This window comes from Bidens hawaiensis, unplaced genomic scaffold (assembly GCF_021521415.1).
Source record: "Bidens hawaiensis isolate Kalapana, Puna unplaced genomic scaffold, B.hawaiensis_p1.1 tig00029921_1, whole genome shotgun sequence".
Lineage (NCBI taxonomy): Eukaryota > Viridiplantae > Streptophyta > Magnoliopsida > Asterales > Asteraceae > Bidens > Bidens hawaiensis.
Genome location: NW_027494978.1, coordinates 105,479 through 122,019, shown reverse-complemented (window position 1 = coordinate 122,019; position 16,541 = coordinate 105,479). Strand labels below are relative to the sequence as shown.

General features: G+C 32.9%; 2 protein-coding genes across 2 annotated transcripts; one reads left to right on the top strand and one right to left on the bottom strand.

Moving 5' to 3' along the window:
• Positions 1-492: 492 nt before the first annotated feature.
• Positions 493-6,025, bottom strand: LOC143579731 (BRAP2 RING ZnF UBP domain-containing protein 2-like). The gene is made up of 12 exons (XM_077062955.1): positions 5,721-6,025; positions 3,785-3,900; positions 3,594-3,702; positions 3,380-3,491; positions 3,171-3,268; positions 2,869-2,975; positions 2,532-2,769; positions 2,381-2,434; positions 1,688-1,837; positions 1,520-1,584; positions 1,115-1,169; positions 493-752 (listed from the first exon to the last, which is right to left on the bottom strand). Exons 1-12 carry the CDS (start codon positions 5,979-5,981, stop codon positions 651-653), a joined length of 1,467 nt encoding a protein of 488 aa, XP_076919070.1. The 5' UTR covers positions 5,982-6,025; the 3' UTR covers positions 493-650.
• A 6,097-nt stretch (positions 6,026-12,122) lies between these two features.
• On the top strand, positions 12,123-14,219 carry LOC143579725 (uncharacterized). Its single transcript, XM_077062948.1, has 4 exons — positions 12,123-12,386; positions 13,112-13,183; positions 13,255-13,579; positions 14,001-14,219. The coding sequence occupies exons 1-4, from the start codon at positions 12,337-12,339 to the stop codon at positions 14,217-14,219; spliced, it is 666 nt and encodes a 221-aa protein (XP_076919063.1). The 5' UTR covers positions 12,123-12,336.
• The last annotated feature ends 2,322 nt before the right edge of the window (positions 14,220-16,541 follow it).

The window sequence follows — 16,541 nt, the reverse complement described above, 5'->3', positions numbered from 1 at the left end:
GGATCTCTCTTCTCAAAGGAGACATATTAGAAATTTTCCCTATTATTAATCATCCAATCATATTAACCATCTAATAAATATTATAAATCATTCATAATAAACAATTATTATAATTATTATCCTTCATTTTGTTTTAATATTTTACGAGCATAACTTTAAAGTAGTTGATGGTATTTACCTATTTGAACACTTGTTAGAAAAGTTTTTAAGAAAAAAAAAAGTTTATTTATTTATCTAAAAATTCAAAAAAGAATAACCAACTAATAAATATCCATATTTAAACTTATAATATATATCTAAAAGTATATAATTTTATATCATTATTTAATATGAGAGAGGCGGAAAAAACACAAGTTGAAGAGACCTAAAATGATAACAAGCATCCTCTTTTATCCTCTTTACTTATCGATTATTAAGATTTTCTTTTAATAGGCGTAAAAGTACTCCTCATTTGACACCTTATTCAAACATGTTTTGTCAAAAAATTTGCTACATGGTATTTAATAAACAAATGTTTGTTTGATGAACCAACCATGATCATGAGATACAAAGAGTTGAGGATGATAATGAACAAATGTATGTAACACCAACTGTATCTATGCATTTTCATTCTATACACTCTACAAGTAGGCTTCTTGAGTAAAATCTATTCACGAGGATCTCGTCTCAAGTGATAACCCGTCACCGTTCGATGCTGCAGGCTGTTCTTCTGATGCATTTGTTTCTTCAAGAGATAACATCAAACTTTGAAGCTGCATAACACATGTAAAGGTTGGTTGCATATTAGTAGCAATTTAATAAACATGTGTTCGGGTTGGCCAGTTTAATTAACCAACATAATACAACCCTTAACGGTTTTACAACTTAAAGACTAACGTATTTACAATCCTTCAACCGTTAGACACGTTTTAAAAACTAGGTTAAACAAGCCGTGTTCCAACCCGTCAAAATGACACAGTTGACACCCTTGTTTTTATAATTCTTATTTAATTCATTAATTGTTTATAAAATAAAAATATTATAAAAAAAGTGTTTTGACAACAAGCCCAACCCGGCCCGTTTGGCTGCGCAATAAAAGTACCCTTTCAATTTCAATCCATTAACCCATTATTACCTGAGCTTCAAGTTCTTGTATCTTTTGATCTTTAATCCTTAAAGCCTCTTTCTCCCTACAAAATACCGAAAGTAAATTTAAAGAATGGTGCTTTTCATTATTAACATTTATCTTATTAAAAAATTTAAGCTTTAGTCACTAGGAATGAGCTCAGTACCGGCACCGAAAATCGCTAAGAATGGGTACTAGTACCGAAAATGCTCTGTATGATACAATACCGGTTCGGTATCAGTACCGAAGGCAAAATATCAGCTATATACCGATACTGGACCACACCAAAGTACCAGACCGATCCTGAACCTCAAAAAGTGGGTACCGAAATGGTTTCCCGAAAGTACCCAGTTCGATACCGGTGCCATTTGCTCATCCCTATCAGTTACAGTGAAAATAAAAGTTATTAGTTACCTTTCTTGAGTTTTCACAATGATGCCTTCCCATATCTCCTTGTTTCTCAAAAGATTTTCATTAATCTGAAAGTTTAAAAACCAAAAAAAGAATTATAGTTATAAGAAAACGTACTTTCATCGGGATTGAATTTCATAAACTAAAAAAATTGGGAGATTTAACGCTTACTTCATCAAGAAACTTCTTCTCTTTAAGACCTTTATCCAGCTTGGCTTGCATCTTTTGCAATTTTGTATTCTTCTTTAAAGAATCGTTTACAGCGTCTGAAATATCCCTCTCGTTTTGTTCTTCAAACTCATGGAGTATAGATTCATAATACTGCCAAAAAAAAAATCGTTAGGAGTTGCTAAACAATAAAAATGAAATAATTAATTACGAGGGATAGCAATCATGCCAGGTCAGCGAGTTGGCAGATTGAAACTTTGAACCCTAACATGACTCTTATAATTATTCAAGTCATAAACCTAACCCGGAAATACTTAAAACCGTGTAACCCGACCCATTTAACCCATTTATCTAAATGATTCAAAGTTTCAAACGGGTCGGTGAGTTGTAAGCTGGTTGACGGGTTGTACATGAGGGTAGCCTGGTAGGCAGTTTGTTAAAAAGGGGTTAAGTGGGTTGATTGTGATCTGTTTAACTAAACAGGTTGACGGGTCAACCTATTTAATCAAACAAGTCTAACTGAACACAACCAGTTTATTAAACGGCTTAAATGTGACAACACAAAGAAAATGATAAAACTATAACAGAAAGTGCCAACCACTAACAATATGAAATAATAAAACTGTAACAGAAAGTGCCAAACTTTAGTAAAACGAAATGCTACTTTGTTCCTTGAAAATTAAACAGCGAACTTACTATCTTTTGATTTTCAAGTTGAGTTGTGAGGAGCTCATTATACTCACTGACAATCTGCAAGAGAAACAAGGTTCATGATTTTTACCACTAAATTGTTAATTTTACCCGTAAGTGAATGATCAAAAGTACTAGAATAAAGAAAAAGCAGTACAGATTCAACTCGGCTGTTCAAAAGGGCCTCACTAAATCCAGGATCAGTGTCACATCCACAATCATGAGAATGCTCAGTATGGTGATTCAGCTCAACCAGCTTTCCATCTGTTTTAGATTGAATTAAGCGATGAACATAATTATCTCCAACATAATCCCAAACACGTTGTGTTTCCAGTTCAAGTGAGTAGCAATGTTGTGTTTCTTTCCAGTGTTTAATAGCATGCCCTTCTTTATACCTACACCAAAATCACCCGTCAAACCATTTTCGGGTCATAACAGGTACATTTTAGTATGGGTCAAACTGGTCACCCAGGTTGACCATTATAATTGGTCACCTTCCACAGCCAACAAAGCCACAAAGAAGACATATCCAGACATTTTCAGAGGTTTGGCATATCAAACATTTTGACTTTTCAGGCTGCTGTTGACAATAACGACATACCTGAAATGATATTGAAAAATCCAGTTACAAGACAAACAATTTACGATAGCACCCTATTACAGTTGTACAAATTTGAACAATAATATTAACATGATTATTATGTTCTAATGATTTGGTGTCAAACGAAAAAAGTAATAAGGCTTGTTATGACAGAACAAACAATATAAGATAATAAGCACGTATAAATATACTTACAGGGCACGAGGAATCTGTCCACTTTGAAATACATGAGCAATGGAAAGAATGGTTGCACATAGTTGTCAAAATTCCACTAATATCTTGATCCAATCTCTCTGCACAAAAAAAAAGGTAAACCATGCAAATATTGTGTTTAGAAATATGTAAATGAAGCATACACACACACGCATATATTAATTGTGTGCAGAATCAGAATTAGTAAATACCAAGACAGACTGGACACGAGGGCTGCTCTGTGTTTGCAGAAGATGGTTGTGTGTGTTCAATTAGGCGCGTATATTGCACATCAACGGTGAAAAGCACACGGCATGACTCCGTCTGAATTCAAAGTACAAACACAACAATTAACAAAGATTGAAAATATAATAATCTTACGCCACATAATGTCCAGATAAACTATGATTAGTGAAAAAGAAAAACCTCAAGAGATGAGAAGCGTCTTCCATTAAAATGCTTATGAAACGCATCTGTCGAGCTTTGGTCATCAAATGTTACCAAAATACTATACCGATTCTCCATTCCATCATTCCTAAACCACGAAGCATAAAAGATTTAACAAAATTATCTCTTATAGAACCACTGTTAAATACTAATAACCATAAATAGCAAACCTGACAACACACATTTCCAAAATATGATGAATAAAGGATCCACAAAACTGACAAAAATCAGCATATGTCATGTGATTTGGCACCCCAAGCACACAGATAAGAGGCATTCTTCCAACCTAAATAGCATTAAAAAAAGTTAAAATCTCATCACTCATGATAATTAGAAAAAGAGAAAATATGTAGCCTCAACAAGTTAATGCTATCTAGGGATGTGCAAAGTCGGTTTGTTTCGGGTATGGGGCCATAACATAGCCATAACCATAAGTCATAACCATAACCAAGCTTTGATTATGGAAGATTTCTTAACCACAACCAAATGGTCAGTTAACCGTTGGTGATGGGTCGGTTTCTGTTAAGTTTGGTTAATTGTCCAATATATTTCTTTTTCCTTTGGTCCAGTCAGTGGTTCGCTTATGATATTCCAAGCTCAATTAGGAAATTTCGAAGCTGAAAGATGCCATCCAAGCTTGGTTATGGTGTTTCAAGCTATGTTATAAACAACTGCAGCATAAATTTAAATGTTCGAAGCTGGAAATGAAGGTATAAATTTGGAAAACACAAACATACAAAATTCAGCTCGGTTTCGGTTAAAGTCGGTTAATGAAAACACGCTAACCATAACCATAACCATAACCATAACCATAACCATAACCATAACCATAACCATAACCATAACCATAACCGAATGGTTGGTTAATCAGATTCACTTAACCATAACCGTATGTTTTGTTAAATTATGGTAAATATTTTCGGTTCGGTTTTATCTAGTATTATGTCTCTTTGTTCTGTCCTAAACCTTAAATTTATTTATGGTTAAATGTATTTTTTACCTTTGTTCCAAGCTCAATTATGAAACTTCAAAGCTGAAATATGCCAGTTCCGAGCTTGGTTATGGTGTTTCAAGCTATGTTATAAACAGCTGCAGCATAAACTTAAATGTTCGAAGCTGGACATGGAAATTCGGTTTGATTTCGGTCAAAGTCAGTTAACAACCGTAACCATAAACGAAAGGTCAATTAATCAGCTTCACTTAACCATAACCGTCAGTTTTGTTCAATCATAGTTAACTTTTTCGGTTTGGTTTTATCTACAATGTCCGTATTCTGTCCTAAAGCTTTAACTATTTGTGATTCTGTATGTATTCTCAATCGTTTTGATTCAAATTAACCCTAATATTGCTAATCTTCATCTCTAGGTTATAAATTTCATTACTTGTTAGGCCTACAGACCTTTCTATTTCGGCGCGACCGCTATGCAGTCGATATCACCGTTATATTGATGATATATCGGTTTAACGGTCCCTTGTTAAAATATCGGTACCGATAATATCCGCGATATTGACCGACATCTGACAGATATATCACTCACAATATCAGTGTTTTAAGTCTTATTTATCAGTGTTTTAGTGTTCAATGTTACTGTTTTAAGTCTTAATCAGTTCCTACTTGTTAGGATTGTTAGTGTTTCCCAAGTTGCAAAAAGTTAATTAGTTAATAGTAGGAGAGTATACTCAATTATTAGCGTTAAATTGCTACATATACATATGAATTTTACATGATACCAAAATTACCGATATCTCATATATCGGTCCTTGACCTACATCCAATATTTTTCCACATTAACTGCTTAAAGCTCAGTTTGTGAGTCGTTTTTCCAAGCTCGAGGTCGGCTCATTTATTACTTATATTAATTAATCTATATACGTTTTAAATTACTTTTATATATTTTGAGAAAACCATAAACGATCCTAGTCTCGGCTCGAGGTCGCCTGTGGAGTGTGAAACTTATACATTTAATAATAATACCAGTTATAAACTAATCAATCTATCAATTAATACAAGCATCACTAGTATATCAATCAATATACACAAATAAAACCCTAACTAACAAAATTAAACGATCCAGTACCAATAATAATAATATTATTTTAACTTACAGGTAAATTAGAAGACGAAGAAGCAGCATCATCTAGAAACAGATGCATGACGCCTCTGGTTTCTTCGATCCTAGGGTTTCCGGACGAGAACGGAAACGCTTGAGTGACGTAAGCGGTTGATGATGACGTGGATGAGTCTCCGACATCGGTGATTGGAAGCTTGCTGATGGACGACGGCCGGAAGTAGCCGTCGGCCACGGCGGAGGCGTGGATTGTTCCGGCGGTTGTTGTTGAAGAAGAAGTGGTGGTTGTTTCGGACATTTTTGGGTGACTGATTTGTTTGGACGGACGGACTGCATAAGGTCCACTATAATAAGCTTAAGTTTGAATTTATTATTTACGGTGCAAAATGACTATCTTACCCTTTAAAAGTCAGAAGTCGGGACTATTAACGAATTGTCTGTTTGAACAATAAATCTACCGAATATGTTGAACCACATTATCAATAACCTAGTCGTTCGAATCGTAAGAGCAGAATTCAACCTGGGGTAAGGAAAGATACGAGCATAAGTAGAGTAGGATACAAAATATGTACCCGGCCGTGCTTCGAATCGGGTAGAAATCAAGCGATGATAATGGTGGTGTTGTTCGTGGATAACGAGTATGACATAGGAGAATGTAGTGAGTGGTAATGAGGTTGCGAGAGAGCAAAGGGTAATTAGAGTAATTTTTCATTTAACGAGGTTTTTAAGTGAATGTGTAACTCATTCATCGTTTAACTGTTAAGATGTGAGCTTTTGATGAAATAAACACCATTAAGTCTGATCTATGTAGACCTGAACTCTTAGGTTACATTCAAACTCAAACAAACAGCTCCTTATTGTAAGTAAATTATATAACCGGTAATACGGTATTTTCACATTTCATGTTTGATACTCAGTATGGAAAAATGAACAATAAGTTCAAAATTGTTCTTAAATGTAACATTTATGTTACTTGATATTAATTAATATTAACTTTTTTTTAATTAATAAAAACACACCAAAAAATTTATATTAAAAACAAAAAATAAAAGACCTTAAATTAAGGAAAATATTAAAGTTTACCCAACTCCCATCTTCTCTCTCTCTCTCTCCACTGAAACCCAACATCGCCTCAGTTGAATCGGCCCCCACAATCGAGTTATTTTGGATGATTTAGTATGACAATGATAGTGGCTTAGTGAACACTCTAATGAAAATCTAATAAACTAAAATTTAAAATGGTATATACATGTTAATTTTGTTGTCTCATTTGTGAAGATGCAAAATTTATAAATCTGGCAAGTGGTATTGAATTCAAATATAAAACATTTAAATAAAGAAATTAGGATTCAGAAAATGAGTTAATCGTAACAAATAGTTGTTTCAAAAGCTACGAAACATGTCATCGTATTGACTTGACAACCCACTTATTTCGATCTTATAAAAAATGATCCCTAGTCAAGCTTTATTGAATTTTCTAGTCTTAGCTCATAAGCGAATTTCACTCCGATTCATATGAATATGTTGTATCTTTTAGTGAACTCTAAAATTTATTTCTTGGCATAACAAAGTCACCGAATTCACTTGTTTCAATAGCAAACTCAAGATCTCTTTTTCAATAGGTGTCAGGTTGAAACAAAAATGCTTCGGTGAGCTCGTTGATAGAAACAATGAACCACCTAATTTTACATTTTATATTTAAAAAGGAAAACAACTGCAATTCTACACATTTTTCTAATGTTATCGAGATAATATACTTATATGTGATTTTTATTTATTATATACTAGGTTAGTTACCGTGTATAACACAAGTTTAACAAATTTAATTTTATAAGTTCCAGTTATTCAAAATATCAATAATAAAAATTCATGATAAGAAAATTTGGGTATTAAATATAAAAAGTAGAAACATACAATACTGTTACATAATATAATTTTTTTCTAATACACTGATCATAAGACAGGAAAAATATTATATTATCGAACATATATAATATATAATACAAATTATTCATGTCATGAGTTAAAATAAAGAAACAATATGTAAACTTATAATTCAATTTGTCTAGTTGAACACAATGGGTATGTTTGGCATTAAGCTTTTAGGGGCTACAAGCTTCAAGCTTTTAAGAAAAAGCTTCTACTCAAAGTCTTGTTTGGTTCAAGGAGCTTAAAGCTTTTAGATCAAAAGAAAAGCTTAAAACTTAAAACTTTTACTAGTAGCGTTTAGAAAAAACTACAAGTTTTTAGTATGTTAATTTACTTAAATAACCTAGAAATAAATACATTCACTATTTTTGTTTACAGTTATGCCCATTTTAGTAATTTTATACATTTTATTAAAAGCTCCAGTTACTCTACCAAACATCTAAATATATCTAAAAAGCTACAGCTACCAGCTACAACTTCCAGCCAACAGCTTCCAGCCAGCAGCTAGCAGCTTCCAGCTAGTTTTGCCAAACATACCCAATATGTATAGTATTTAGGTGATCTTAAAATTGAATTTGTAATTAATAATATGTAAATCGTTCTTAATTATAAATATCCTGTGTTCATGGATCTCAGTTGGAATATATAATCCATCACATGTGGCCTACTGATAAGAAGGTTTGGGTTCTTCAGTGGAGACTCAATTTCGATTCTTACTTGTGTTACTTTGGGTGGATATTGGCAATGAAAGATTTGAGGTGGGCCTTGTGAGGATGTCTGTTTGGATCCCAAGCCCACTCGGGTTTTCGTCTCATCATGGGTTACGTTAGAGAGTTCTGCTCTTATGACAGCACAACGACTGTCAAGTGGCCATCTGGTGGTATGGTTTCCCGGGGAACGCCCAAACTAAACTCTGAAGTCATCGTAGACCCGGTTAAGACAACATAATTTGGGAGAAATGGGGGCAAAGAGGCTCTTTAAATTAGAGAGTGTAATGACTTAAACACAAAAATGAAAGTCACCGTTGTTGTTATTAATAGAAAAGGTTGTTTTATGAAACAGTCAACATTACATATATATTGTTTTAGGTCTTAAAATTATTAGATTTCCTTCATACCCATCCATATGTGCCCACGTATTTAAGCCAAATTTTGTTTGCAAGTCTCATAGTCATAGGTTTATCCAATGGTTTGTCAAACGTATGATGATCAAACCAATTTATATAAACTAGGAACATAAAACGCCATAACGTGGAATATTATTATAGTTGTAATTTTATTATAACAAGTAATGCATAAAATTAAATTCTGTTTTTGTGCTAGTTAGTATTATTCAGGCAAGAATACACCTTCGTTTTTTTTAATTATTGTCTTTGCTGTTTACTAACAAATGAAAATATATATAAAGTTAAACACCGTTTTAATAATTACTATATTTCTACGGTTTATAACAGTATATGATATATGAGGCGTGTTTAATAGAAAATTACGTAAATCTTATAAAGATTTATGTATTAAATGCGAACAAGAAAAAGAAAAGGTTTAAAAATTCTCTTATATATTATATATTATATGTGTATAGATTAAAGATTTAATACAAATTGTTTGCAAGTGATGTTGGCCTTTGATCTTAGGTTTGGATAGAAAACAAGCAAAGCTGCTCGTGAACTATTTGAGATTGACTCGCTAAAAGCTATAGCTGAGGTGAGCTGAAACGACTCGAGCCTATAAACAAGCTTGAGCTGGCTCGTGAGCCTAATCAAGCCTACTGTTTATATAATATTTAATATATATTTTTATAATAAATATTTATATATGAAACAATAAAATATGATAAAAGTAAGTAAATATTTATATTATGTTATACAAAAATAATAATATAATATATAAAAAAATATAAATATAAGTAAAGAAAACTAATAAATAACAAGAAGTCAAATTGAGCTTGAGCTTTAAAACTACTCACAAGCCTAGACGAACTCAGGCTCGACTCTTCTAGTTTACATCCCTAGTCAAAACCTAAACAATATTAAGCTATATAACTTCTATTTAAAAAAAATGACTTAAACAAAACTATCTAAAAACAACATTTATAAGTATTTGATAAACCAAATGGTATATATATAAGTGTGTAACATATAATACAAATCAAACCAAAAGGTGGCCATTTAACTAACAATAACACACCCGTTTAATAATATGAATCGATCATCTCAATTCATAACTCACAACACATAATAATAATAATAATCTTCCATTTCCTTTAGAAGAATACTAATAATAATAATCATCATCTTAAACAAACAATGTTTTCACTCAAACCACTCTTGTTTCTGCTGCTAGCAGTAGTTTGTCATGAAGTTTGTTATGGTGACAATGGTGTTAATTTCGCGGTAAGTAACGGTGAGAATTCGTCGTCTATGGTGTTGGCTGAAAACCGGACGAGGAGGATAGACCCGTCGAATGGTTTCGAGTACTATACCGGTGGATGGAATCTTAGTGATGATCATTAGATATCTGTATGTTTTCTTGTTTATGTTTATTATTATACAATGTTTGTCAACCGAGTCGTGCTGATGATTTCATGTCATAAATGTGTTAAACGGGTTGACGGGTCCACCTGGTTGGTTAAGTTGGTTAGTGGGCTAACGTGTTTCATTAAATGGTTTGACAGGCTGACGTGTTTAGTTAAATGGGTTGACGCCTTGACGGGTCAACGTGTTTGATCTAACGTGTTGACAGGTTGACATGCTTAGTTAAACGGGTTGATGGGTCGACTTGCTTAATTGAACGGGTTGGCAGGTTCACGTGTTTAATTAAACGCGTTAATCAAGTCAGTTTGAACACAACTCATTTAGACATGACAACCTAAAACGTGATTAATTTCGGGTTGTGTCAAATTTTGCGAAGACAAAAAAAAAAGATTTTAAATTCGCAATTTTGAAATATAAAAAATGTAACGTTATTATAAGTCCATATGTTGAATTAAAGTAATTATTATAGTACACATCTAAATATAAAAGAAACCCTTCATTATGTTTTGTTGTAAACTTGTTTAATTATCTTGTGTCTACTTAATTCATTAATTTATTTTTTTTTTACATTTAATGTAGTCGGTATTATATACGGGTGTCCCCTTGTTTGGCATTGCTACAATCTGGTTTATGGGATTTGGCTTAACCTTGTTCTTAATATGTTGCTATTATTGTTGTTGTTGCTGCTCTTGTTTTCGAAGAACACCATTCGGCTATTCTAGAACCGCTTATGCATGCTCTCTTGCCTTCCTCACCCTCTTCACCGTCGCTGCCATGTAAGCCGTTTTGGCCCCTTTTTTTTATGAACAAGTTGATAAGGCTCTTGATTTATTTTTTTGACGGGTCAAACATGTAAAATTGTAATAAATTGGTGAGAAAAAAATAACACGCCAGATGGCTGGAAAATCAACCTAAAGTGTATTTTGAATAAGTAAAGGATAAAAGTATCATATTATTGTTTAAAGAAAAAATTACACAGATAGTCCTTATGGTTTGTTCTTATTTGATCATTTGCACCAGCTAACATTTTAAACTTTATTTTTATTTTTTTTTTGGTAAAATTACTACTTTACCTTTCTTGTTAAAAAATATATATATATAACCTAAGACTTTATTGGGCCCACCCCATTACCAAAAATATAAAAAAAAATAAATAAAACAAAAATTTTAAAATGGACATACTGTAGCTACTATCTGTGTAATTCTTTCTTTTTTAAATGATTCATATAAAATTGTTTTGACTCATTATCTAACGGCCCGCCCATTTTGCCACCTCGGGGAGGCGACTCACATTGTTGGTGCATTTTGTGTTTCAATGTCGGATGCGTGGTATTATACACGGGCCAAGGGAAGTTGCATACTAGCACTACAAACACATTAGACTTTGTCGTGACACAATCGAAAGATACGGTTAATAAACTCTACAACGTGTTGGATATTCTTGCGACGTCAAAGAATATTGGAGTAGAGAAAGTCTCTTTACCGCCGAGTATGAAGGACAACATCGATCGGGTTGATGCAATGATATCTAAAGCCGCTACATCTCTTGATTTTCACACCAAGAAGAACGAAAAAGATATACAGGATACTCTAAATTCCGTGTAAGTAAATGCTTTATGTTTCAACACGTTTACATATAAACGGGTTGGTTTGGGTGTGTTTTGTTTTTAACTAGTCAAACGGGTTGACAACAGTTTTTTTGTTTTTTTAAAGGAAATGATTCTCAAGCTGACCCGCGAGCCTATTATTCATGTAACTTTTATTTAATAATTAATATATTGAATATATGTATTTATATAATAATTTTAATTATATATAAAGTTATGATAAAAATAACTAAATATTATGTATTATGTTATATATAAAATATATGAAAATTATAATAAAAAACATACTAAAATAATTAATAAAAAATAAACTAGTCAAACTCGAGCTCGAGATCCTAAATGAGCCGAGATCGGGCTTGGCTTGTTAACACTTTTAGCTACAGCGGTTTCTTTCGACATATTATTCAAGTTATATTAGATTCTTGCTAATGTTATTAATTTGACTGCAGGAGGCTTGCTCTTATAATTGTCGCAGGCGTTATGCTTCTCGTATCTCTTCTCGGATTTTGTAAGATTTGTTTATAAATGTACAAAATTTTAAAGATTTAAACATAAATGTAATTATGTTGAACTCATGTTCTTGAATGTTGGTTGCAGTACTCTCCATATTTGGCTTGCAGCCGCTTGTTTCCATGTGAGTTCTATCACAAAAACTGATAGAGTGGCAACTTTGACCCGCTTGCTTTAAACGGGCCAATATTGGTTGTATATTATTTTTAACGGGTCTAGAGGGTAGAGTTTTATAACTTGAAAAAAAAAGGAAAACGGGCCAAATGGGCTGACCTCGTTAAACGGGCCTAGAGGGTTGATTTTTTAAATCGTGACTAAAATGAAAACGGGCCGATCTTGTAAAAAGGGTCAAGACTCAAGAGGGTTGATTTTTATAACTTGACAAAAATGAAAACGCGCCAACCTCATAAACAGGCCAAATGGCCTGGCCTAGTAAAACGGGCCTAGAGGGTTGATTTTTTAAACCTTGACTAAAATGAAAACGGGCCGATCTTGTAAAAAGGGTCAAGACTCAAGAAGGTTGATTTTTATAACTTGACAAAAATGAAAACGCGTCAACCTCATAAACGGGCCAAATGGCTTGCCGCTCGGCCTCGTAAAACGGGCCTAGAGGGTTGATTTTCTAAACCTTGACTAAAATGAAAACGGGCCGGTCTTGTAAAACGGGTCAAGGGGGTTGATTTTTATAACTTGACAAAAATGAAAACGGGCTAACCACATAAATTAATCATTCTGACCCGAACCCATTATGACTTACATGTTATTTTGCCACCTCTAATTTAACTGCATTTTCACTTGTTTAATAACATCATTGGCCCGTTTCTTGACCCGCTACTTCGATGCTTGCAGATTGGTGGTTTTGGGTTGGATTCTCGTGACTGCAACGTTTATCCTATGTGGCATATTTCTCACACTACACAAGTAAGTTCCAAAAAGCCCGGTTTTTTATATGTACATTAAACAAACTATAATCTTTCTGTTTATGTGCATAGTGTTATGGGTGACACGTGTGTCGCAATGGACGAATGGGTTCAAAACCCTACGGCCCACACCGCGTTGGACGATATTCTGCCATGTGTCGACAATGCAACCGCTCAAGAAACGTCGTATCAAACCAAAGATGTCACTTTCCAGTTGGTAGATATGGTTAACAAGATCATAATAAATGTTGCAAATATAAATGCAACGCCGTATCCCAGCTATATCAGTTACAATCAGTCTGGACCGTTAGTTCCCGTTCTTTGTAACCCGTTAAATGCTGATAGAACCGATCGAAAATGTCAAGCGGGTGAACTAGATCTAGGGAGTGCAGCTGAGGTAGCTTTTCTTGAGTTTCTTGGTTCAACTTTACAGTTTTAGTCGGTGACGGACCCAGGAAAAAAATTTACAGGGGTCGGAAGAGGGTCAGTGTCAAAATTTTATAGGGGTCGATTGGGATTTTAACATGCATATACCTTGCTCATTTATTATTTATTTTTTGGTTTATTAAAATATATTTAATATAATAATAATTTCTACTATACATAGTATAAATTACTTAGTTTTATCATCATTTTATACTAATAAATATTATGTAAATATATATCTAATATATTAAATAATTTATATAAACAATGTTTAGGCTTGATAAGTGAAGCTTGGGTCGGCGCTCATTTATTAAACAACTTTTTTTAGGCTCTGGCTCGTTTAAGTTCATCTTAGAAGTCAAACTTCACCATTTTAACGATTTTATTTACAGGTATGGAAGAAATACGTATGCGAGGTTAATAAAAACGACACATGCACGACCGTGGGACGGTTGACCCCAACAATGTACGACCATATGACGGGTGCAGCCAACGTGAGCGCAGGTTTGACATACTATGGCCCGTTTCTAGCTGGCTTAATGGACTGCTCATTCGTTAGGTACGCGTTCACCATGGTCCACAAGGACCACTGCCCTGACATAATTTTTTAGTCGTTTTTAGAAAAGTTTGGTGAATTGATGTTACTAGAGTGCCAAATACGTAAACAACAAATAAAAAGAAAGGATAAGATAAGTAAACATTTCAATAAATGTTTAATGTGGCCTATAAAAAATATAATACATCTAAAGTAATGTTATTAGGCCTATAAAAAACTAATAAATAATAAACTTTTGATAAACAAATAAATTAAAAATAACAACATGTCGTAAACCTCTCGACATTATTAAGTTTTAATAGATTAGTAAACAAAAATGATAGAATGGTTAGGACAATAGTACTTAAAAAGAGTTATTTGTAAGAAATTCATAATTTAAAAATATTAAACATTGATTTATGTTAAAGTTAGTGAACTACAATTTTATAAAGTAAATGCATGTACACTTCCATTTTATTACTCCTTCCGTCCCTCTACAATTGTCATGGTTTGAAAAACACAAAATTTAAAAAAATTTAAGTGATTATATTTTTTTCTTAACAAGTGACTATAATGCCCTTAACATATATAAAAAGAAAAAATTTAGAAAACTTGGAATGATTGTATTTTAAGGGTAAACTTGTAAATTAATTAATAAAGTTTGAAAGTGGACATTTGTAATGGACAAGCTAAAAAAGAATTATTGACACTTTCAAAGGGACGGATGAAGTAATTATTATATGAAGTGTGACCCAATAAAAAATAAAAAATTGGGCCGCGACTTAATTAAAACAAGGCCCAACTCTTACTAAATAGATATTAGATTATCTTCTTCATCTCTTCCACTATAAAAGCTTTTAGAAAACAGTTGACGTCAATGGAGAAATATGGCTCTTAGTTTCACGTTTTTTTTCTCTTTTTCATCTCAAATACTCTCAACTTCTATCAATAATAATTCAACATGGGTCGGTGTCAAAATTTCATAGGAGTAAATTGAAAATTTAATGCTTATATACTACTAAAAACAAAAATTTTACAGGGGTCGGTTGACCCATGCACCACACTACTGGATCCGCCACTAATTAAAGTATTATTTATCTATCTTACACGTAAAAGACACACATATGTCATCTGACACCAATATTGTTCGTGTGTTATAAGTGGAAATCATAAATATTGTTTTATAATTATTGTCTTCTAAAAATGACACGACTCCACATCAATATTACATTTATAGAAACATATTAATTACAATAATTCAGGATATTAGTAATTTAGTTATAATTATAATACAATAAAAAATAACGACAAAAGCAAATCGACTATGAAATGACATGGGAATGACAAGGAACAACGTACGTGCATGTGTGGGTCGGGCCCCAACAACTTTCGGTTACCTTATTTTATCTTTTACCATTTGTCTAGTACTAGTATCTAACTAACATTTAAGTTAATTATAATATTTAAAGTTCATGTAATGTTGGTATTTTATATATATATATATATATATATATATATATATAAATAGCAAGTAATTAATAAGTTAAACCATGTTTTCGATCTGACCGGATGGAGAATGTGTATGTATTTTGTTGGAAATCAGACTCAAGAACACAAATACAATTTTATCTAAATCAAGATTGATTCTTTCTGTTCATTATAATTTTTAACACACTTACAATGACCACGGACCCGTTTATTTATGATAAAATAAACCATACTAATCTTGCTTCTTAAATACAAACTTAACATACTCAAACTCAAACTCCTAATTTATATATATATATATATATATATATATCATCATCATCATCATCGTACTCAGTATATCCCACCAATAGCAAAGCTATAGTAGGGTCTGAGGAGGGTAAGATGTAGACAGCCTTACCTCTACCCCATAAGGATAGAGAGGCTGCTTCCGGTGAGACCCCCGGCTCGATAGTAGTTTTGCATCAAGCCTTGGACATAAGGCACATAGCACTCAATCATCGGGACACCGGCTGATCGGTGCATGTACCCTTGTCTTTCGGCTATCAACGCCACTACATGATGCCTGATTAACCGTCCGTCACTTTTAACGTTATTTTCACGAGATTAGTAAAATAACGTCAAAATTAGTGCAATTTCACTTTTGCCCACCCGAGGGTTCACACATATATACATCATATGTGTGCACCGCAAGCAGGGCTACATATATATATATATATATTAAAAAAAAACTATATAAGCTTGCAAAACATTAAAAACGAAAAAAGAAAAAACAACCTTAATAGATAATTATAGACTTTCAAACTATTAATTAAGATCTAATTAATAAAAATCTTTCGAAATATCCCTTCAACTTTCATTTTCTTTCAAAGTCGACCTGTTTAACACTTTTTGATGATCCTTTTCAAGA